Source organism: Helicoverpa armigera, chromosome 7 (genome assembly GCF_030705265.1).
Source record: "Helicoverpa armigera isolate CAAS_96S chromosome 7, ASM3070526v1, whole genome shotgun sequence".
Lineage (NCBI taxonomy): Eukaryota > Metazoa > Arthropoda > Insecta > Lepidoptera > Noctuidae > Helicoverpa > Helicoverpa armigera.
In genome coordinates this window covers 2,750,689-2,774,541 of record NC_087126.1, presented here as the reverse complement: position 1 = coordinate 2,774,541, position 23,853 = coordinate 2,750,689, and the positions used below count along the sequence as shown (strand labels likewise).

General features: G+C 34.1%; 2 protein-coding genes across 3 annotated transcripts in view; one reads left to right on the top strand and one right to left on the bottom strand.

Moving 5' to 3' along the window:
• The first annotated feature begins 3,036 nt into the window (after positions 1-3,036).
• Positions 3,037-7,002, top strand: LOC110378425 (ecdysone oxidase). Of its 2 annotated transcripts, none has more exons than XM_064035641.1 (4): positions 3,037-3,127; positions 4,456-4,573; positions 4,977-5,110; positions 5,419-7,002. In XM_064035641.1, the coding sequence occupies exons 2-4, from the start codon at positions 4,462-4,464 to the stop codon at positions 6,913-6,915; spliced, it is 1,743 nt and encodes a 580-aa protein (XP_063891711.1). In that variant the 5' UTR covers positions 3,037-3,127; positions 4,456-4,461; the 3' UTR covers positions 6,916-7,002. The 2 variants fall into 2 exon arrangements, with proteins under 2 accessions (XP_063891711.1, XP_063891712.1); XM_064035642.1 differs by lacking the exon at positions 3,037-3,127 and adding an exon at positions 4,247-4,340.
• Positions 7,003-11,198: 4,196 nt separating this feature from the next.
• The window catches only part of LOC110378428 (octopamine receptor), a 48,812-nt gene continuing 36,157 nt past the window's right edge, over positions 11,199-23,853 (bottom strand). The window contains exons 2-3 of the mRNA XM_021337670.3: positions 13,516-13,585; positions 11,199-13,411 (exon numbers count right to left, since the gene is read on the bottom strand). Of these exons, the coding sequence (XP_021193345.1) occupies positions 11,818-13,251 (1,434 nt within the window). The 5' untranslated portion in view covers positions 13,252-13,411; positions 13,516-13,585 and the 3' untranslated portion in view covers positions 11,199-11,817. The remainder of the gene's footprint in view (positions 13,412-13,515; positions 13,586-23,853) is intronic.

Genomic DNA, 23,853 nt, shown 5'->3' with positions numbered 1-23,853 from the left:
ATTAATTTGCAATTTTAATTTCCATCGGAAATTATAGATGGCGTTAGTTGTTGTGTTTGATACTTACCGAATCTCTTACCAACAAGTTATGGATATAATGACACATAATTATTGGTTTTAATTATAAAAAATCTAGTTTTCCGTTTAACCACCTAGAATAAAGAAAATACCATGTTTTAATCCAATTTGTCTTCTGCATAAATTACAGAATGGAACCCGTTTCAGTAGTGCATTCTCGGCCAGTTTTAATCCGCTTAGGCAATACCAAAGTATCATCATTTTACATAAAATGAAATGCGAGAACAAGTTCAAAAGTTTCAGTGAACTCTTTCAGTTCTCATTACTGCGAATGAAAACTGGATCACAACTTGAATCGGGACTCCTATTTCAGTTTTGGGATCAACTCAACTCAAATGTACGCGCAGTTGAATTTCTGGGGAACTTGATACCAATCCTGTTGTGGGTTTTCATTTCAATTTATGAGATAAGATTTTTTTTTGGATTTATTATATTGATTTAAAAGTGATATACATACTTAATGATAAAAACCGTTTTGCTTAGTTTTGTAAAACATGTATTTAACAAAATAAAACAATCTCTTCCTGATTAATATTATGGACATAAGTATTAAATATACTAGCCGTTTTCCAGCGATTTCACCCGTGTCCCGTGGGAGCTACTGCCCGCACCTGGATAAAATATAGCCTATGTTACTCGCAGATAATATAGCGGAATATAGCTGAAGAATATAGATTTTCACGTTGTATTCATCCCCCAAAAACTTCCTTATGACCTATTTTCTTAGCTGTTTCAGAGTCTTAAGCAAGAACTTACGCAGCTCAAAGTTTCTAAGTATATTTGAGAAACGAATTAGTGGTGGTTTTGCTCAGCTTGTTTTGTGAGAAAATTATTGTACTAAGACTAAAAGAAAACATAAGTCGCTGTTCTTCGCGGAAGTACCCGCGTCCCGGAGAAAATACTTCCCGTGTCTACCCGGCTAAAATCTAGTAGACCATGTGTTATTCAAATCAGTTCAGTGGTTTTAGCGTGAAACTACAAAAAGTATCTTTCGCATTTATAGTGGCGGCCAATGCCGATTTCGGCCACGGCAGCTCTTGTCTTACTAGAGTTGATCAGTTAGCTGCCCAGGACTTATTATATCTATAGTTCACGAGCACTTGTGCAGACACAGATGCACTCTCATAGCCAGATGGATCGGCAATCCTATACGACCGAGAAGGAAGGAAGAATAACCTTGAATGAGTTAACACACAAAACATACAGACTAAGGTGGGAACAAGTCTTGTGTGACTCACAATGTCACGGTATGATTTTATAATTTTACAGCTTATTTTCAGTAAGTACAAGTTCATATTTTATTGCGAAGGTCAGTTACATACCTAACCATTGTATGATAAATCTTTTTAACTGGAAAGGGAATATGGGCGAATTTGCTCTATATAAAACACTGGTACTCAGCTTCATACCGGTTTGCTTGGAATTGGAAGTTGTTTTCTCGGTAAAAACTAGGAGGATCGGGTGTCTCGTTTGGTATAGGGAACGACGGCTTTCTGGAATTGATTTAGCATTTTCTGCTTACTCCAGATTTTTTATTCTGTATCATAGAAGTTGCGTATTTTGTTGCTTATACCTACGAGCGAGTAAGATTGATTTTTAGGTTTGAATTCACACTGCCAAACAGATTTTTCCTATCATGCCGATAAATTGACAGCCTGCATTATTTAATAGGATTATATAAATCGCCAACATAATTCTCGTAGCCTTCATGTAGAACATTAAACCCATTTATACGCATTAAGTTTAATGGTACACACATTCTGGTTTTTAAACGCTAGGCCTTTGATTAACAACTGGCGTCATTTAAAAGCTTCATCTGATAAAACGTTTCATGTATTCCGTTTGGCCTATTTAAAGCAATTTTTCTTACATTAATCTAAGTTGGTTTTTAAACGTTTATAATATGCTCGCGGGTTACTTTTTTCTTCCAGTGCAAAATTCGTATATACACTTGAATACTTTGGCAGATATTCTTAACTGATAGTTATAACCAGCTTCTATCCATGGATGCAACAGCGTTCTGCGTAAACTCTTCAAGCACCCGAAGAGGCACTCATAAAGCAGTATTATATTATATGTTGGTACTTCCCGGTAAATGGCGACCATAGAAATATTCGAATAATTTTCGGTCCATATGAAATTAACGCATCCAAGCAATGAAACAAACTCTTCAGCTCGTAATATTTGTAAAAATATTTACCTTTTAGTAGGTACAAAAGAAAATTGCAATCTGTTTTCATCTAATGTTCTTAAAAATAGAATCCTAAACTGATCTGTTTAATCTTATTAAACATGTTTAGTATCATTTGAATAAAAATTAACATTTTTTGCAATAAATTAAGAATCCTGTAGAACTACTTCTGTTATGTTTTATATAAGTATCCTAATACTGATTATTTAAATAGGACATCTATATTGATTGAGTTTTAATATTCATAGTAATGGTGATATTATCTCGTTAACGATGTCTCTATTTGTAGTTGGTTAGTTATTTAAAAGAAATGAAAGGAACAAAGGACATTTTCAATTTTATACAAACTTATTCAAATTCCAATTCAATTATTTCCTTCCAATGCAATTTAAAAAAAAAACAATTCCAAGGAAAATTAAAAACAACGAAAGTAGAAAGGTGCAAATATGGTAGGCGTTCTTTTATTTAGGTACCACAGAATAAAGTAATTTATTCGAGTATTCGAGAATAAATTTTCCTAAGATTTTTTATGTAAATAGTGTGACTTTTATAATTAAAAAATATACATTACATATACTTATAAAGTCTTCTTGATGTGACATTATTAAATCAATTATTTTATTATAGTGGTAGTATACATTCTTAGAGAAGTTTTATGACTATACCTAATAACCCTACTCTCCTCTAAAAAAAGTTCAACTGGTACTCGTTTGATATTTTAAACATAATTAAATAATAATTCGCCAGTTTTTATTATTTCCCATAAGTATAAATTAAAAATGTTAATTTCCATTTGGTTATTATTGTATTTTAAGTGGTTGAAGTAAGACGTGGATACAAGTTCGTTGTGATTAAAATGTAAGTTAATAATATAGTTAAGTTATTATAGAATAATAGTTACGTTAAAATAGTTCAAAATGTAATAATTAAAAATAAATACAAAGAAGTAATAAGATGTTTAAACAGTATGTGTGTAGACAAAAACATGGTTATGTAAATTTCCAAAAAATTAAGCAAGCGTTATTAAACTTGCAATTAATTTTATCAGGATAACATATAGGTTATTTTAATCCTTCTGCTTTCTTCTAATAAGTTCTCTCGGGACGCAGGCAAATCACACACGGAAGATATTAGTGATTATGAATATTTATCCGCAACCTTTTCCAGATCGACACAACAACAAAACAGTGTATGCATAATATTAACATTTTCATAATTTATGCAGAGTTTTATCAGATTTGCAATGTTCGCAATTAAAACGTTTAGGTATTTTATATAAAAGACTTTTGTTTTTTTTTTGCTTCAATTAAACAAACAATTAAGATTTGCTGAAGCGTCCCGTTTCTTTTTTCGTTTGTTTGCTTGTAAACTAAACGACCGATTTGTACAATTCTTTCTCTGGGTAACTAGCCCATCCTTCAATAATATAGGCTATATTTTATTCTACCTCTACATCTAGTATGGGTAGTAGTACTTCCCACGGTAACCGGCGGGCGGCGTTTGCCACCGCGGGGAAACCGGCTCAAACACACTATTATATTCTCTACTAGTGTTTGTTTAGTAATTTTGGAGCGCTGGAAAGCATACATATACTATTAATGTATACAGCATAATTATATCGCTTCCAATCTAGTTTCTTAATAAGAATTAATGATTTTTTAATTGTTAGACGCATCAATACCTACGTGATGCAGTGTCTCATACATCAGCATATTACGTATTCTTCAAGGTCAAAATCAAAATAAATAATGCATATTATGTGTCAGTTTTATCACGTAATTATGTTTAGATAAATCAATTATTCTATCACGTACTGCCTACGTATATATCGCTTGAACAATTAAATAAGTATCCAGTTATATGTACATTGCTTGAGTCTTAAGTATTATGGAATTGTTCTCATACCAAACAGTGTTCAGTACCTATATAACGTCTCCTTCGCATAATATCACAATTAAAAGTAATTTAGTGTTTGTGCGGTTACAAACTCCCATGTGAAAATCTGTAAAAAATAACTAGTTTTGTCTCTCTGGTTTACTCGCGTCCTGGGAGAACCAATTGCCGAAACCAGGTAAAAAGAAGCCATCCTTTCTCATGCTCTCTAGGTTATCTTTGTCATTTAAATCAGTTCAGTAGTTTCGGATTTTTATTACTAAGTTTTAATTAACAGTTGTTTTTGTTTACAGAGAGCGATGGATGCTCTAGGGACATTTAAGACGGTGGAATTGCTGCAAGGAGCATTCAGGATTATTGCAGCGTTGCATCTCACACAATACTTGTGGCCACATCAAGCAAACGTGCATGGTAAGTGTTCAATTGTGCCAAGTAGATATTGTTCAGTAGTGTTCTTTTAAATAAATACCTCATCTACGATTTTATTCTGTGAAGGTCAGGTTTTCTGATGTTAGTTTTCGTTTTGGTTATAATAATGTTATTGAAATATAATTTATATGCTTATTTAAGTATACCTACAATACTGTAATTAATAAATAATTAATTAATAATTCTGTGCAGAAGGTAGGTAGGTATTGTTTGAGAATTGCACAATTGAGATTTTCTAAGAAATTTAAATGTCTACTATTTTTAAGTTGGTGTACTATTTATTTTGTTAGTTAATATAGTCAATAACTAGTAGCATTCAATTTCTCTATGTGGTAAATACTTACAATATTTTCTGTCAAGTGAGAAACTTACTATTTACTTACAGATGGACAAAGCTTCGACTTCATTGTGGTTGGTGCGGGAACAGCAGGCGCCTTGATCGCCAACAGATTGTCAGAGATCAAACATGTCAACGTGCTGCTAATCGAGGCTGGTGGCGATCCGCCGTTTGAGTCTGATGTAAGTAAAAAATATTTTGAGGCCCTTACCTTACTAAAACTTAAACAACTTTTTACATTATCTTAATAATAAAATTAAACGGCTATTATCTAACCTATTACCTATTATGTATACTTACTAAACTAATTACAATAGCGTCTTAATATTACCTGTGTATTTTTTCATCAAAACTACTTAAATCCGGAGTGAAGTCTCGTCTATCTTCAGACTTAATTGTGACACAAACATGATCATTAGATTTTAGCATTTATAATTTAGTTTCAAATTATATGCCATTAATTTTTTTTAAACACTTTTCATTTTTACAGCTTCCTGGTTTACCCCTCCTATTGAAGAGATCTCGCTACGATTGGAACTACACAGCAGAATATGATGGTTACAAAGACGTATGCCATCTCAAGTCTTACTATGAATTCACTCTTGGCAAAATGCTTGGAGGAACCAGCTCACTCAACTACATGATCTACCATAAAGGACAGCCTCGTGACTTTGATTCTTGGGCCGAAATAGTAAAAGATGAGTCATGGAAGTGGAAAAATGTCTTACCATACTTCCTCAAGTCTATAAAACTAGAAGACCCTGAAATACTTGCTTCAACTGATAGGCAATACTATGGAACTGATGGCAATATTGGAGTTACACGGGACAGTAGACCAGAAATTGGCAAATTCTTAGATGCATACCGGGAACTGGGAAATGATATTCTTTTAGATTTCAACGACCGTCACCCCTTAGGTTATGCAGCACAGACTGTTACTATATCTGGAAGATCACGACAGAGTTCAGCTTATGGATTCTTGTCTCAAGTTAAGGACCGCCATAACCTTCATGTTCTGAAGAAAACTTTGGTCACGAAAGTCATATTCAATGACAACAAAAGAGCTATAGGTGTAGAAGTTCTCACAGAAGACGGTAAAAAGCTGACTCTTAAGGCTAAGAAAGAAGTAGTTGTATCTGCTGGAACATTCAATACACCTAAACTGCTGATGTTATCTGGTGTGGGACCTAAAGAACATTTGAAGAGTAAAAATATTGAAGTAGTGTCCAATTTGCCTGTTGGAGAAAATCTGCAAGAGCACGTTTGTGTAGTCCTCATACATAATCTGGACAAGCTTAAAGAGCCTTTCCCTCAGCCAAGTCCCTATGAATTACCTGGATCCTCATTCACAGGTTTTGTGGCTCTTAACAAATCTTCTGACTATCCTGATTACCAAGTAATAACCTATCTAGGTTCAGCAGAAATCATGTTGTTTTACTGCACATTCGCTTTTAGATTTAGTGACGAAATCTGCAACAACATGTACAAACAAGGTGTGAACAGACTGCAAGCCTTCAACGAAATTCTAAACATAAATCCTAAGTCTCGAGGCAAGGTTTTACTAAGGAGTACCGATCCCGAAGATCCTCCTCTTGTTTTCAACGGCTTTTTCTCAAACAAGGAAGACGTTGAGAATCTCATCGATTACATTTTCGACTATCTTCCTATCATGAATACTACTTACTACAGAGAGGTTGATGCCATCATGTCTGATGCCTACCCTGCTTGCAGTGAATTTGGAAAAGACACCAGAGAATATTGGCGTTGTTATGTAATGTGTGTGTCTTCTGGTCTCAGTCACATGACCAGTACTTGTCCCATGGGTACTGTTCTTGATGGTCGGTTGCGAGTGCATGGTGTCAAAGCCCTCCGTGTAGCTGATGCCAGTGTGATGCCAACAATTACAAGAGGCAATCCTATAGGAACCATCTTTATGATTGGAGAAAAAGCTGCTGATATGATCAAGAAGGACCATAATTTGATTTAAGAGTTGAATATAGTGATTACATTATAAGTGATTTTTATAATAATGGTATTAGACTATTAGCTTTAAGATGCATCAGTGTTGTTTTTTTTTAAATAAAGATTGTCCTTGATAAAGACAGATAGAGGTTTTCATTTCACTGTCCCAATATTTATTGAAATAGTTATATTTGCCAATTCCAACGCTACCGCTGTTTGAATATACGACGTTGATTGCTTTATCGGATGCTAAAAGGATCAACATGAAACATTTCCTATTAAAGTCCGACAAACGAACAGAGCGCCAATTACAATAGTTCAAATGAGAATGCTATCGGGGATCAACAACTATTCTGCTCGGAGCAGGTTTTTGCGGATGGATTGATTGCCTAACCAATTAATTTTGAATTCCACTCCAAAACTATGGACATCGAATTTCTAGGTATTATTAATTGGATGATAAAAGCGACCAATTCCCAACCGTTATCACAGGGCACGGTTTGTCAATGTTATTTGATTGGTTGGTTTTGCACCTCTGACAAAAAATGTGTTGTAAGTTTCGCAATTGGAGGGCTGTGTCTATTTCAAGGCTCTCGTTAAGGTATGGATTATGGATTCTATTCACGGTGGCTGATCAGTTCTTGACAGTGATAAAATGGAGAGAGGTTTTCTTACTACTTTTTTTCTTTTTGGGTTTGTATTGCAGTATTGTCTTTTCATTCGCATTAATTAATTAATAATGTTACTATGTACCTTTTAATTCATTTGGAGGTATATTATATAGCCGCGTTTAATAAACTTTATAGCTACTATTCCACAATGCCTCAAGTGTAGCCGTTTAAACTTTTTCGGTTACAAGTTTGTAGTACAAGTAGTTTGAAGTAGGTACAAAATGGATCTCTGGTTTGTGAGACAACGAGGGAACATTTTAGCATTATGTAAAGTGCATTTTATTTGATATACTTTCTTTAAAATCTGATGAGAGCAAAATAAAATTATGCTGAACTGTTTATTATTTTACGTATATATTATAATGTTTAATCTTACGATAAGCATTATTTTACTTACACTGCAATAAACAAATGTTAAGCTAGTTCATATATTTCACGAATCGATCATATTAAAATGGCGCAACTATCTGATTTTATATCCTCCGAATAGTCATACAGGAATCCAAAAGCATTACCATACCACTACTTTAATAAAAAAATAAGCTTTGCTTTCACACCTTACTTAGCTAAAAACAGGATGCGTTACCCCCAAAAAGTTTTATACCATGGATCCTTTTCTTTTATTTTTTATCTTCCCAGCCACCCTTTATTGATGCCAGCCATTTCGCCATTACTGTTGTTGAGGTTTTGTGTTTCGCGACTTAATGGGATCTGTCGCTTGTTCTTTGTATTTTTTGCGAGTGATTCAACTATTTACTGGATAATGTTTCCATGTTTTTGTTGGTTTATTTCGTACTTAGCGGTGTGAAAGATGGATTTGTTAACGTAGTGGGGACTCAGTTCGTTTTTTGTGTATGGGATTTGGTGACGTCAGACAGGTACGTACCTACCTTATGGGATAATAGGAATACGTTTTTTTTATAAAAACATACAACTATTTTATGCCTTCCTGTATTTTCCGCATATCTATATCCTGCCAGTTTACTTTCAAATTGAAAATTGCTTATATGTGTGGAAAAGTTATCTTATTAAAATCTTCAATTCTATTTTTGAGACACACAACAAAAAGATGCAATCTCTCCAAAAATACAAACCTTTTTAAGTCTAGATTTATTTCTTACAAAACACATCTGCATACAAGTTTCTTCACGACGCTTTTAGCATAAAGTTTTCTGTTTCGCTTTGCGAAGCATTATCGTAACGCAGATATAAATTCCTGGAAGATATGGCTCTGTAGTCCGCGTGCATACTAACTAGGAAATAGACTATCTGATCTGAATGTATTCTGTAAGAAGCGGAATGGGGCGCACTTTGTTTGGTTAATGCGTTTCCATTTTGTTGTAGGTCTGTGTTGTTATTTCTGGTAGGATTATAATGTGAGTTATATGTAGAACTTTATGTTTACATAAGACTGTTTTTTTGAGTGAAAAAGATTTTTTATTTGGAAAGTAAATTGAATCGTCTTTATTTTGTTTCTGTTTAGTTATTTTAAGCTTTATAATATTCTTCCATTTCTTTTCCTTAACAACAAAACCTGGATAAAAACACATACCTTTTTTAAAATCCCTATAAAAGGTTAACATTTATTAGCCTTAATTAACATCCAACTCCTAATTTAATTTTCATTCAGACAAATTATTTTAATCATCTCAAATGAACTTCGATAAAAGCGACATCCTTTCCAAGAAATTGAAAATATTCGTTTTATTTCGTAACACTTAAAACAAATGAGTTTCAATTCTCACCTCGATTAGCATTCACTCCAAGCATTGTTTACTTCCCAGTTTTCGATTATAAAATACATCTCGTGAAAATCTGCGTTACGGAAGCTTGTCTTCCGGGTGACAAAAGGACGGGTATATTTTATACTATATTTATATTTCTGTATCCTAACGAGAGAATGAGATTATACAGTTGTTGGTCTCAGCTGCATTCAAAAAGAGAAAATTTCTTAATGAACAAGCGTGTTGGTTCATATCTTAGTAGAAGTTAACGGCTAGTTCCACAGACTATGTCAAGTTTTGCTTATCTATGCTTTGTAATCAACCCCAGATGTAAACTTTTATAAAATACTCTTTCTAGTTTTTTCTTGTTTTATCGTGGTATTTTCTCACTATTTTCCTTCGCTACTTTGTTGGAAGAAACTGTGTTTTTACTTGCAAACACTGTTTAGCACCGCAGGGCACGAATTCTTGGTTTTCCACACTTAATTAGTTGAAGTCTGAGTTAGTTTCTTTTTAGCTTTTCGTGCACGTAAGGTGGCAATCAGATAGTGTAACTTCGTGTAATTAACTGTTTGCAAGTTTTAAGTTAAACGTAATTTTGATGTTTGTAAAACTAAATACTTACGTAGTCTAATTAAAGTTCCATGGTCTATTAGAAATAGACTAGTGGTATGTATTATTATCTTAAGTGAACATACTTACATATAATGGGTGCATACAGTCAAAGTCAATGGACGAATGACAAGGCAGAATTCGTAGAGGTTTCAAGTATTTAACTTCAATTTTAACGATCAATTCCACAGCGAAACATACGCAAAAGCACATCACCATTCTCATAAAGTATTTCATTTGTCACTCAGCAAAAAACAGATATCAAACATTCGTTGTTCATTCATACATTATATTGCAGCATTATATAAAGTGCGAACAAAACAATAAAAAGCATTTTCTTCATCTCCCAGTAATCCACATACAAAATGTTCTTTATCAAAGGTACGGATAAACCGGTTACAATCGTAAACAAAAAGGGTGGAATTTAATAAAAACCGTATTAACGGTGCTGTAGCGAATCGTAAATAATTTTTGACAGATGTTGCCAGCATAAAGCAAAAGGTTGTTCTGTAGAAATGACGGTAATGTACTTTCGTATGTTGCGTTTCTTGTTTTTCTGTAGGTAATATGGTATGCTTTTATTTTATTGCCATTTTTATCCTATACGGCATGGCTACCAAGTACCTGATTCCGTTGCCATTTTTTCCTGCAGTATTCACTTATTTGTGATTGACTACCACCCACGGTTTGACTCGCGTCCCGAGGTAAGTATTTCTCGCTCCCGAATAAAAAGTATTCTTTGTTTTAACATGGACCTACTTCTAAATGTCCTCTGCTATTTTTTTTCATTCATTTGTGAATAGCTTTTTTCCGCGCTTTTACTTTCATCCTGAGGGAAGTATTTCTTGCACCGAATAAAAGATTTATAATATCCTACTATAGCTGGGACCTATTAATATTTCTCCTCAAATACCTATTGTAAAGCATTATTTTTCTACTTCTAACTTTGTGCCCCTGACGTAATATCACATATCAAGTTGGCGCAAAATGATCTCTCGGAATTGGTTTTCTCAATAAAATTCTGATACTTACGCTCGCGTACGTTCTGATTTCCCGATGTGAAGATAAAAAGAATAAAAATCACAGCTTCCGAAACATTCTCTGAAAGATTACTCTTATTTTTGTAAAAGTAAGGAAGTATTATAAGTACAAATTAGTTTTATGATAGGTACAAACTAGCTAATACCTCAATTTACTACAACAACGAAATTTTCCTAAAAAATCTTCTATTATTTTCATTCTTAAATTGAACTTTGTTCCTAGATTAAACTTGGTTGGCAGCAAGAAATGAAACACGAGAGTAAATTCAAATTTTATTACAATCCAGGAGAAAATGAAACAAATTGTTGCAAGTCTAATATCCCTTTTAAATAAGGGCTCAAATTATTTCAAAGGGATATACAATCGTGAAAACAATATTATCTAACGACTGAAATAACTTTCTTACGTTTAGTTCTATTAAAATAAGTAAGTATGAACAGTTACAGATATTGTAGATTACAAATATTTTCATTACTTATATACAAACGGACCAAGATATGTATGTACATAATTAGGATTATATATTTGAAAGTATTCGTTGGTTATCAATGATTCGTCCAAATTCGTTCAATTCACAAAATTTTATTTACACACATACTTACACAAATCTAAAGTGCTATGCACTATTCAACCTTGAAATATTTACATGACACTACTCTACAATATTGAAAGTATATTTAGCTATTTATTTAATATCATTACAACACTTTTGCATACAATAAATGTACATTGAGATTCGTAATCTTATATTCGAACTTTCAATATGTTACTTGATCATTGCTAGTACATCTACTTACGAATGAGTTAAAACTTTTGAGCAAATCAGCATCATTCATTATAAGCATAAACCACTACACAATTTTACAGTCTTTGGCACGTTCACGGTTTCATACATAGTAATTTTTTGAATGCTCTTCTGAAGTCCATATTAAATATGGTGTATATAAGAGGGTTAAGGGCGGAGTTGCAGTATCCAAGCCAAGTGATAAAGTTAATGAACTTGTTCGATAAGCAACAGCTCGCACAGAAGGGGATGACGAGGTAAATGACGAAGAAGGGCAACCAACAGACCACGAATACACCCATTATAATGCCGAGAGTCCTCGCCGCGCGGCGTTCGCGGGTTAGAGAAATTCGCTGTTTTTCCTCAATAAACTGGTAAACTGCACTTTGTTGGTTAGGTTTAGGCTTTTTATGATGAGTCTTCACTGGCACGGTCTCATTGACTTCGATCAAATCATCTTCATGAGTTTCTTTCGAGTTACTTTCCGACGACGTGTTCCTATTCTCCAAATTGTCGCCCATATCGGTAACAGAGTTCTCATTTGACAGAATTGGTATTATCAATTTGTTTTGTGATTTGTCATCTTTGCTCCAGTATTTACGCTTTGGTTTCTTTTTTGGTGTCAGTTTTCTAGTTCTTTTCTTCTTCTCATTATCTGAAACGAGACGTGTAACGCCTTGATGCTCGTTGTGATTTGCTTCAGAGCTCACTGAATCTTGATCATGGTGATCCTCTTTATTGCTGTATTTATTTTGGCCGCTAGAAATTGTGCTGATCTTAGTTGCCTTAGCGCGATCTCTTAGTCTTTTCTTAGTGGCCAAATATATCTCAAAATAAACTACAGTCATTATAACTAGCGGTATGTAAAAGGATCCTGATGAAGAGAAGATTACAAAGCCTGGTTGAGAGGTTAAGCGACAGGGTGTGTCAGGTTCGAAGACATCAGGCCAGTCATTCCAGCCGAGCAATGGGGGAGAGCTTATAATTAACGATAGAACCCACACCACACCAATCATCAGAAGCACTCTTTCTAAAGTTCTCTTCTGTGCATAATTTATTGGATCAGTAATCGCCCAATATCTGTCTAATGCAATTGCACACAAATTTAAAATGGACGAAGTGCAACACATTATGTCACATGTAAGCCACATCTTGCACACATATATCCCGAACACCCACTGCCCAAGAATGGAATACGCCACATTCAGTGGCAGCACCAATATTGCTACCGTCAAATCCGCTACGGCGAGTGATACTATGAAGAAATTCTGAACGATTCTGAGCGGCTTGTATGTGAATACACTGAGGATTACCAAAATATTTCCAACTATCGTAGAAATTATTATGAGAGTAAGGACAATGGCTGTACATATTGCCTCCCATTCTGGGACTGCTAGCGTTATTCCGAAGCTACTTGGATATTTAGGATCATCAGCGACAGCGCAAGCATCTCTGTCATCCTCGATGACCTCCTCTGTGTAATTTATTAAAGTGTAGTTTGCGTCCACGTGTGTAGCTGCTTGCCCCATTTTGATGTATTTGAATTCCTCCGCTACATTTCACGTAGTACTGTTCGGTAGGACCGTGAATTTCGAAATTCTTTCAAAGCATTTGGCTAACAGCCGCCGATAATTCTTCATCTGCGAGACGGGCGCGTTTCCTTCATTCATCCTTTCATACTCCAATTTTCTGTAACAATAAATAACCCTTTTAATACGTAATGGAAATGTATTGGCGATTTTCCTATCAAAGAGGGAGTAAGGCCTTGTGAGTCGAGGAACGTGCTATATTACCTTCTGCTAGAAATCTTTACTAGGAAGTCCCATTTGTGTGACCTGTTCATTTTTTGATGCATAAACGAATCTGTAACAAAAGAGAACATTTTTCAGAATCAGTCAGGTGTGAATAGAAAATATCGTTTGCGAGGCAGGAATTTCATCGCGCTATGCGACCGTGGGGAGCTTTTACCAGATAGATGTATAATCTCACGATGCTAAACGTAATGTCAATATAATAACGATGATAGGTAGAATTTTGACTGATATTTTTACAATAAAATGGATCTATAGGTACAGCATTAGTGCTAATATAAAAAATAATAGAAGACTTGGAACACGAACTGAAATATAAGTAATAGAGTGGAATGCCTTTCAAATTCAGTTTGATTTCTATAATAACATTGTTTTTCTAAGGGCGTAATGTCGGCTCTTTTAATAAAATATAAATCCCAGCGTGGCTTTGACATAATAATAATCGTAGCAAGAGCAAAACGAAATAAATATGTCTGACTAAATTCGATCACATTTCTAGATTTTTAGAAAGAAATTCTAGCGATGTGTTCGGGGAATTGTGTACAGAACACACTTTTATAAAAAGGGTATCTTTATTATCACTTTTGAGATGAAATTTTGCTTTTAATAAAATATTATATATATTTTTTTTTCAATTATAAAATTTGAGCGACAATTCCATTTACATTAATTTGACACATCTAAGGGATCCATTATCCAAAAAAAGTTAATGAATTAGGCCACAAAACCGAATAACGTAAATGTTTTTCAATGTGACCGTTAAAGAAACAAAAAAAAAACAAAAGCAACTGATCCGAAGCAATTTGTTCAGCTCCCATTTAATCGAATCCTTTCCAATTGCGAATTAAATTGGAGTCTAGACTTTTTTACTGCTGAACATCTATCAATTAGATAAAACACTAGAGCTTTTAGTACAAGCTGTCCTGACAGTTGCCATACATTGATTACGTATTTGAGATCTGAAAGCTTTTCAACAAAGAAGTGAAAATATAGAGCTTTCATCAGTAGAAAAAAAACTCTAAATATTTTCTTGTAATAATCATTATCATCATAGTAAAATCCTAGGACGGTCTTTGCCAGCCTTAAAATATCTACATAAGCTTTTCAACATTCATATCAGCAAATGTAGTCATTTATCCAAGTAAACTGAAGTTTTTTTCTAATCTTTTTGATCCCATCAATATAAAGTTAAACTATCCGAACAAGGCACTTAAAACTAATGTGCCGGATCACTTTTAGGACCAGATTCTTAAAAGTTTAGTTTTAAAACTTGTTTTGTTACCTCTAAAATTCGTGAGAAAGGTGAAAGCACTTACTGAAGCGTGAAGTGGCGGTCACGGGGTTAAAACTACTTCAGGCCTTAACCATACTCCAAAACAAAGACCTCTTTACACGAAAAATTTAAAATTGTTGCTTAAGATTTTTTATGTGAACCTCCATGGCTATTTTTCGGAAAAGTCGATTGAAAATGTAATTGTAAAGCCCTCGTGATTTAAACAAGACAAAAGTATTGTTCAGTGAAATCAAACGAAAGGTCAGAGCCGATTTTAATAATTTCGTAAAAACTTGTTATCATATATTTTTCATCTTATTCCTTCAGACTGTCACACTATCAACACATATTTTAGGCAACTCATGTCTCTAAACTATCTAATTCCCAAAAACTATCCTTCAAGGAAAAAAAAATCCCCGACCAGAATCAAAGTTACGACTCCTAAGAATCCGATCGGCCGCTTATTCGAATATTCGGTTCCCAGAGATTTCTATATAACACTTACAGGAACAGATCGTTCGGATAGCTCGCCTGTCTGATGCAGCTGCTGGCGTATAGAAATATTTCACTCGATATTACGTACCTATTGTAGTCTGCCGAATATTTTATTGTATTTCTGTGGGGTCTTTTCTCGGTTTGAATCGATTATTCGAATGGAAGTGTTGTAAAGGCTCATTTGGTACGGTATGTGGTATAATCAAAATGTAAATAGTTTAATGCAATGAGAAATACGGTTAATGACATTCTTGTTAGTAAGTTATGCTAATTCTATTAGTGTCATTTAAGTTTAGATAGAAGGAATCTGACCATATCGTTTAGGGTAAACTTTGTCAATTTAGTTGAGGTATATAAGAAAATATTTCAGATTTTATGATATGAGTGATTTCCGCAGATGGTGCAAACATCTAATAAATTATTTCACCCCATTTTTTCCAGGGAAAGGCTATCGATATTTCGATAAAATGTGTAAAATCGCAACGTTGCGTTTTGGCTGGGACAAAGGCAGAGTTTCTGAGTATTGGCATGCCAAGGCAAAATTCTACAAAAATGTACATAAAACATTTACCCCTCTAGAATATGCTTGAGTTTTTACCTAACATGCAAAGTAACATGCGACACTGGCCGCGGGGACGTGCGTGGGGTTAAGTATAAAAAATAGTCGAAATCTCAACCAATACTAAGAACCTCTAAAGTTATTTATTATAGTCATAGCAAAAATAGGCCAATTCAGAAATCGGCTAGTCTGTCATTCTCTAAAAACGCCTAACTTATGTTTCTTAATGAATCACTTATTTCATAACAAACCATTTATTGATTAATACGAATCATTTACCTTAAAATACCTTAATTAGTCTTCTGCAAAAATATTTGCACTATTAATAAAGTAAACAAACAGAGAATAAGACAAACTAGCAATAAACTGAAAGTTCTAATTGATTTCGACTCGAGAAGACGGATCGCCGTCACACTACTCACTACTCGTTTATTTTTCATTAAAGCTTTCAAATATTTACGTACAAAATATTCTATTTCAAGAAAAACTATTTATAGGCACCAAAAGGTTGCTAGAATCAGTCTTTTTTAAATTAGGCTACATTTGCACTTTTTCACCCTTTGCCACTTCCTAGCACATTTGTTTAAGTATGATAGTAAAAAAAACGATCATTCTGTCTGTTATCAACAGTAACTAAAAGGAAAATGATGACCCTATTAATATTACAAAGACTTATCTTCTTTTCTCAAATGAAAATAATATTTCGTTTTCTTCGCTGAATTTAAATTCTGGCCCATTAACGCGAGACGGGAGGCTGCTTATTGTAAGTCTAATCCTTTTATAATATGCAGACCAGAAGAAATTTGAAGAAAGAAAGAAAGAAAGTGTAATAAAAGCATCGTTTATTTCTTCATAATGAACATTATAGTAAACTTAACAATCTCGTTTATACAAACTAAGTTCGATATTTACCTACATTAAAGCTACTGGCTGGTTTGCTTTTTAAATAATGTTGATAGTTTTGTTTAAATAGTAAAGTAATGGGATGGAGAAAAATATGTGTTTTCCAAGAAGCTTTTGATGCATCTGTGACGAGTCAATACATTACAATTTTCAGTGCAAATAGTTAATGCAGTATTATAGTGCTTTAAACAGGTATTTATATCCATTAAAATGATAGGACAAATAACACAGCATTTAAGAAGTCTAAACATAAATGTCTAGTAAGTAAGACGTTTAGTCAGTGTATTTTCATTTAAAGCACTGCCTTAATAAGGAAGTTATATAGTGGTAAGTATTTAATAACACTTCTACAAAAGTATACTCAGATTTATTAAAAAAAAACTCACTTGAGCGTCTCAAAACTACTTTACCAAGTTACAAGTACGTTGGAAACAAAACCGGGAGTCATCGTCTAATGCAGTCTTAACCCCACTCCGCTGGGGTTGTGGTGAACTCATGAGAGCTCTAAGTAGAAGCTCTCCAGCAGTCTTGTAAACACTCCAGCGATATGCGTACGTTGTCAGGTTTTGAGGGTTAGAATAAAAAAACTTGCCTTTTAAGATGACAATGTATTCTTGAACAGTTAACAGTTCCTGTGGTTAGTTTTAATATGAAAACTAACAGATAAAAAACAATGTATTAATTCATCACTGCGAGCGTTTATCTATATGTTTATAATTAACTTTTCCGAGGATTTTCATGTTTTTCATTTATATCAAAATAGTATATGAATAAATACCAATATTCATATTTAGAATATCTAATTAACCACAAAACCTTACAACAATCCGATGTCTATGGTACGTGGTCTAAAGTTCATGGTCTATGAAATTATCTAGCATATTACACATTATACAACTATACATAGGTCCACAAGGAGGTAGGTAATAACACGTTAGTCAATAGCAATGTACGGTAACCGCAAAACGTGGTCACGCCTGCCTGTGACGTCACGTACCTTAATGACCTCCAGAGTCCAATGGATGGAGTGTCTCATTTTGACCTTGTCTTCCACCAATACTAGAAACACGCGATAGTCTTCAGGACAGGGAAATACGTTAAAAAGTTAGAGCAGAATTGTATATTTACAGATCACTCCGATCTTGTACCTAATCAGTTTACGTTTAGTGACTCCTAGTTCAGTTAAATTATTTCTGTTAATTCTTTAACACAACCACTTTAAAGATAAAATGGTAAATAGTATCCTAAAAAACATATCATTGTTTGCATGTAAAACAGGATTTTTAAAAGTTTGTACATAAGTAGTTCTAGAGTAGGTACTATTTGTTCAGGTGAACTGATTAATTCCAATAGAGGACCCTATAGAGATAACCCTACGTTTACTAAGTTCATATTTTTAAAGCTGATGAATTTGACATGTTTTTGGGCTGTCGGTAATGCTTTTAGTTGTGTAAGTATCATTAAAACGCTAATTACCTTTTTTGTTGACAAAAACTGAAAATGTTCTCTCTTTGTTATCTTCTTTAATATTAAAGTATTCATCGGGATTACTTAAAATTCTGTTACTTTTCCTTGTTTTCCTTGAAGAAATGAAATATTTATTTCAAAATGTAAAACGTGAGCACGGCTTACTTTGGCTTTATGCACTTTAAAAACATTGAAATCAATACAGGGCTGCTCTGACTTTCTTTTTCATTTATTTATAGGGCAGATGTTGCTATATAGAATCCGGCACCCTAAGAATAAAACGGTTACGAGACCTCATTCTAAGACTTTGCCGTCCGTCTATCCGTCCGTCTTTCACCAAAACAACTGAATAGATAGACAGGATTTTTTACAGATGATCTAACAACAAATACTAAAACTTATGATAAAATTAGTATTTTACGAGGTACCCATATCACAAACGTGATTTTATTTAGGTACAGATCACCTTGGCCGGCTCATTACTCTTATTGCCCTGTTCTTATTTATACAAAAATTCTCTTGTAACAAACCTGATAAACCCAAGTTCTATATTTATGAGAGACGGCCTTTGCGTTACGTTGGTCATTATATAGGCCAGTAATAATGTAGAACACGTGTGGGAAAGTACAGTTTGTTGCCAAAATGTCCCACTTGCCTTATGTAAGTTTAAATCGTTTCGAGGGTTACAAGGAAATAAGAGAGTTCCTTCATATGCATGCCTTTTTTATACTTACACGTACAATGCATTAATGAACTTACAGTACCATATGATCATGGCATCAGAACTACATGCAGCTGCCAATGTTTCTGAAGCTACGATCCTTGGAAGACGGGTACATTAGTTATTTAGATTCCATTTCATTGTTACATACAGGCTGACCGAATAAAAACGTGCTAAAAATGTTCGAATGTCTTGCTTCGATTTTATTCTAACAAGACTATTTCAATTTTAAAGAACTATTCTTCAACATTCGAAGTAACAGTGCTCCTAATTTGATCTTAATTAAAATTATATTAAAATAAAAAGCAAAAGTACTGCTAAGCGAAGTCTTAAGATTTTAATATTAAAAGAAAAGAATCTTCAGTATCTTTTGCCGAGTTTGAAAAGGCAAGCGAGGCGACCCTATTCTTAATTTTCTTTTGACATCACACCTTTTATAAAAATTGAAGTGTATTTAAATAAAAACTTTTAAGCAGATTGAAATAATATTGTACTTACTCATTTTTAAGAAGCAATATTGCATCATTAAATAATTATACAGAACTCAGTTTCATTAACTTCAAATATTGAGTTAATGAAGTTTAATTCTAGAGTCAAAATAAAAGTGAATAATGCAGGTAAATATGTGTATGGATTGTCATATTCGTAATTAAAATGGTAAAGGGTGTATTGAATGATTTCTTAATATCGATTTAAGTTTAGTTTAGACCGCTATTTGAGTTAATTTTGTAAAAAATGTGTGTAAATAATTCATTAATTAACACATTATTTTTTATATCAGTGATGATCACATCACTGTCATTCGGTCGATAATGAAATTCACACGTTTTATATAAAATAACGCGATCCGCGTCACGGCTCAGTGATTCAATTAAATCGCGGCGTGTGTTTAATTATAGAAATATCATTTTATGGACGATTTTAGCGTTGCAACTACATAGATTTATGGGTTGTTACTTTTATACCGTTATTGTATACCTTTTTTGTAAAGTTTGAGGTTAGAAACAATGTAAAACGTGTAGGCGTAGTGGTTAAAGCGCCGGACTCACAAGAGTGACTGTAAGGGTTCGAGTCCAGGTCAGATAAGTACCAATAAAATTATTCCAAGTGTGTATGCACTTTCTAAGTATTACCTAGACACTGACTGATTAAAGGTAGAGAAAAAATCTCGAGGAAACTTAGACTGTAGTCCAAGTCTGAAATTACCAAACCGCATCGAGAAAGCGTGGTGATAATCTAGCTAGAACCAGTCATCATGTCCATAATATTTAACGGTACATATAAACTTTTATCAACTCTAATACATTAAATGTACTGCTTTCTGCAGCTTCCTAATCGCTGTGTTCTCTAACCATTGTTGTTTTTGGCTGGAATTAAATGCGGAAATGCTGGAATTTGTAATCACATTAACATTTGTTTGAGTTATTATTACGCGCATGCGTGTTCGTATGTAAGTTAGTGTGTTCGTGCCAAATGGCTTTTGAGTGAGCCTTTACGGTAATTAGTCACGGTAATATTTTACTGTTGAAAGGAGATTTGGTATTTCATGTGTGTTAAAGCTGAATTGTGATATTTAGCTGCCCTGAATTAAACGGTAATAACATTAATGTGGGTATTCTCAGTACATACCAGTCTTTTGTGACCACAGGATATGGTGTATGATAAATCCAAACTAATATTATAAATGCGAAAGTAACTCTGTCTGTCTGTCTGTCTGTCTGTCTTTTCTTCACGCCTAAACTACTGAACCGATTTGTGTGAAATTTGGTACAGACATAGTTTGAAACTTGAGAAAGGACATAGGATAGTTTTTATTACAAAAAAAAAAAAAATTATTCCGGACATATAGCGCCATCTATTGGTCAAATCAAAAATCTGCTGGTAGTCACTATTCCACGCGAACGAAGTTGCGGGCAAAAGCTAGTTCTCTTATATTTTCACAATTTTATTTAAAAAAACATACATTCAATACTTTATTTTTTACTACAGATTTATTATAAGTATAGATCAAATATCCAAGCAAGTCAAAATCCTATGCAAATATTCATACAGATACCACACAATCTCATACACAAACAAACAAACAGCACTAGTTACCTCGTATCATAACAAGAATTGTTAGAAACATGATATGTATGCTACGCCGGATGCATGACATTACACGGTCAGCCCGGGTAATGAGCACATTCGTAGCGGTGCTACGGCGTAGCGCGTAGCTTTAATCAAGTGTAGTGCCGTGGGCTGTGTTAGATGAAATTGAAATGATTAATATGCGTTTACACACACGTGTTGATAAGCAGATTGGATTGTGTTGTAATGGAATTGTTTTTTGATGAAATGAAAAGGAGATTTTACTATGAATTTTCAAGGCATCTAGATGAGAATGTTAAGAGGAATGTGTGGTGTTACGAGAATGGATAAAATAAGGAATAAGTACGTAAGAGGCATTTTGAAAGTGACATCGATAACCAAAGGAAGCCGGCTGTCATTTTATGGACATGTAATGCAGAGGAATGAGGATCATGTTGTGAGGATGGTGATGAACATGAATGTGGATGGATACCTATAGAGGGAGAAGATGACCAAAGAAACGATAGATAGTTTGTGTGAAAGTCGACATGGCTAGAAAGAATGTACTTGTGAGATGACGGCAGACGGCAAAAAGAAAACATGCTCTGCCGACCAGAAATAAAATTGAGATAAGTCAAAATACACGAACAAAACAAACCATAAAATACAAGTGTCATAATAATAAAAAGCACACTGTCTGATGTTTATCACCGAACATTTTTTTCCGATACACTTTCATATACTCGTAAACAAGTCAGCAGTACTTTTACTAAAATTTAATATCGAATTGACATTTCCATACAGTATGTTTTAACAAGTTTTAAACGTAGAACTCGTTGTGCGTTCTGTTTTTGAAATGACAAAACATGTTCGATTTTTGAACTAGTTGTGTCATGAGATTTATGAATTAATTAGTAGAAACAAAAAAATCTGTTATTTTATTTTATGACATTTTTTTTTAAATTTTGTTTTGAAATGATCTTTCTAAGATACTTTATTTTCCTAAGCGTTTGCTATAAATAAGGAAGAATTATGTGAAAATTGACAAAAAGGTAAATATTAGTAACATTTCAAATCACAAGCTGATAGAATTTTGTTCTATGTAAAAGCATTGTATCGTCAAACATACACAAAGCATATTACCTAACACAAGTGTATAAAATTCTTAAAGACTTGCCCACACAATACCAATGTATACTAGATTAGTCTAAACGTCACTCAGTTTAAAACTAATAAACAAAGTTCTAAACTTAGTAGGTACTAAGAAGTTCTATAAGAATTTACGGGACATGTGTTAGGGTTAATTTACTTCAGCATAGTTTTCGAACACTTGAATGAAAAATGTCTACTATACTTAATTAATTAATGCATAAAAATTATTAAGGGCTTATACCTCGAAATACTGAAATGTTACCTAACTTAAAGTCTAACTCGATAATCATTAAAATACCGATGTTCTAAACACAAATTATTTTCCAAGTATAAACACAAAAAAAAACATCAACATTTCAAACAAGTAATTAAGTCCTCTACGCATTCTTTTCTTTCAAAACAACATTACCGAAGGGTTAACCCTAAAATCTTCACATAACCCTCTTCTAATCTTTTAACCCTTAACTGCCGACCTTTTTGCGTTGAAATTAATCATGGCCACCTCTTGTTTCCCGCATCACGTTGATACTCAGCAGCATAGGGTTACACTGCATATGTCAACGTCAGCACGAAAGGGAACAGTTACAAAGTGTTCCGACGGTGCAGGTTAATTATTTTTATTAATGGCTCGAATTTGCTGGCCGCTAGTGTATTCGTGTGATGTGGTAAGGTTATTGTTTCGTAATTTTTGTTGTGGTAAAGATTTCTTGTCATACAGACGAGGTCATAAAGATGGTTTTGTAAGTGATAAGCTATTGTTTTTTGTCTAGCTGAAAACTTTAGTTATGAAATGATTTTGATAATTTAACAATATGCAGAACTATAATAATTCCTTGATTCAATATCTTTATACAATTTTAAGATTCGCAGATTCAGAAAAAATGGTCAAATAAAATTGCAGCGTGATGTCATTGATATATTAGCACATGACCCACACCATTATTAGAGGAGATCCACTTCCATTATTAAATCTTTATAACACAATAGGACGCAGACGCACCGACGTATATAATTACAGCTTGTCTGCACCAACATAATAGAAATGTACTTCCAAAGCGCGGTTTAGAAGTGACGTCACGGATATTGAATGGAACGAACGAACGAACGAATGAATGAACGAACAATGAGTTTATTTGTACGCGCGAATGGGATGGTAAATAGATGTAATGAAGCCTGCTTTGTTTGAGTGGTGACAAGGGGATTGTCACATCTTATTTGCATGGATGCGTTGAGCTGGATTCCATGTGGCAATCAGCGGTGAACGCCATTGTTTGCGAGATGAGACTTGCTGTGGAATAAAACAGATGCTTCCTCTCCCATGTAGTACATTGTTGTGGATTATTGTGGAATAGTCATGAGCTCCGTCAATTAAACCTACAATCTTACCACACGCATACTTAGCAAATAAGCCTGTTTAAGGCTCGAGCAGACCGGATGCGTATGCGTAACCACGCGCGTAGTCACGCGCGTAGTTACGGCGTAACCATGAGTTGTAATGTATGGAAATGTATGAGACAGGCCACACTGCTTGCGTAACGTAGACACGCGCGTCGTTACGCAAGCGGTGTGGCCTGTCTCATACATTTCCATACATTACAACTCATGGTTACGCCGTAACTACGCGCGTGACTACGCGCGTGGTTACGCATACGCATCCGGTCTGCTCGAGCCTTTAAAGTA

Coding starts and splice junctions, on each gene's coding strand:
- LOC110378425 (XM_064035641.1), top strand. CDS start 4,462: ATGGATGCTCTAGGGACATTTAAGACGGTGGAATTGCTGCAAGGAGCA. Junction 4,574..4,976: donor ACATCAAGCAAACGTGCATG/GTAAGTGTTCAA, acceptor ATTTACTTACAG/ATGGACAAAGCTTCGACTTC. Junction 5,111..5,418: donor ATCCGCCGTTTGAGTCTGAT/GTAAGTAAAAAA, acceptor TCATTTTTACAG/CTTCCTGGTTTACCCCTCCT.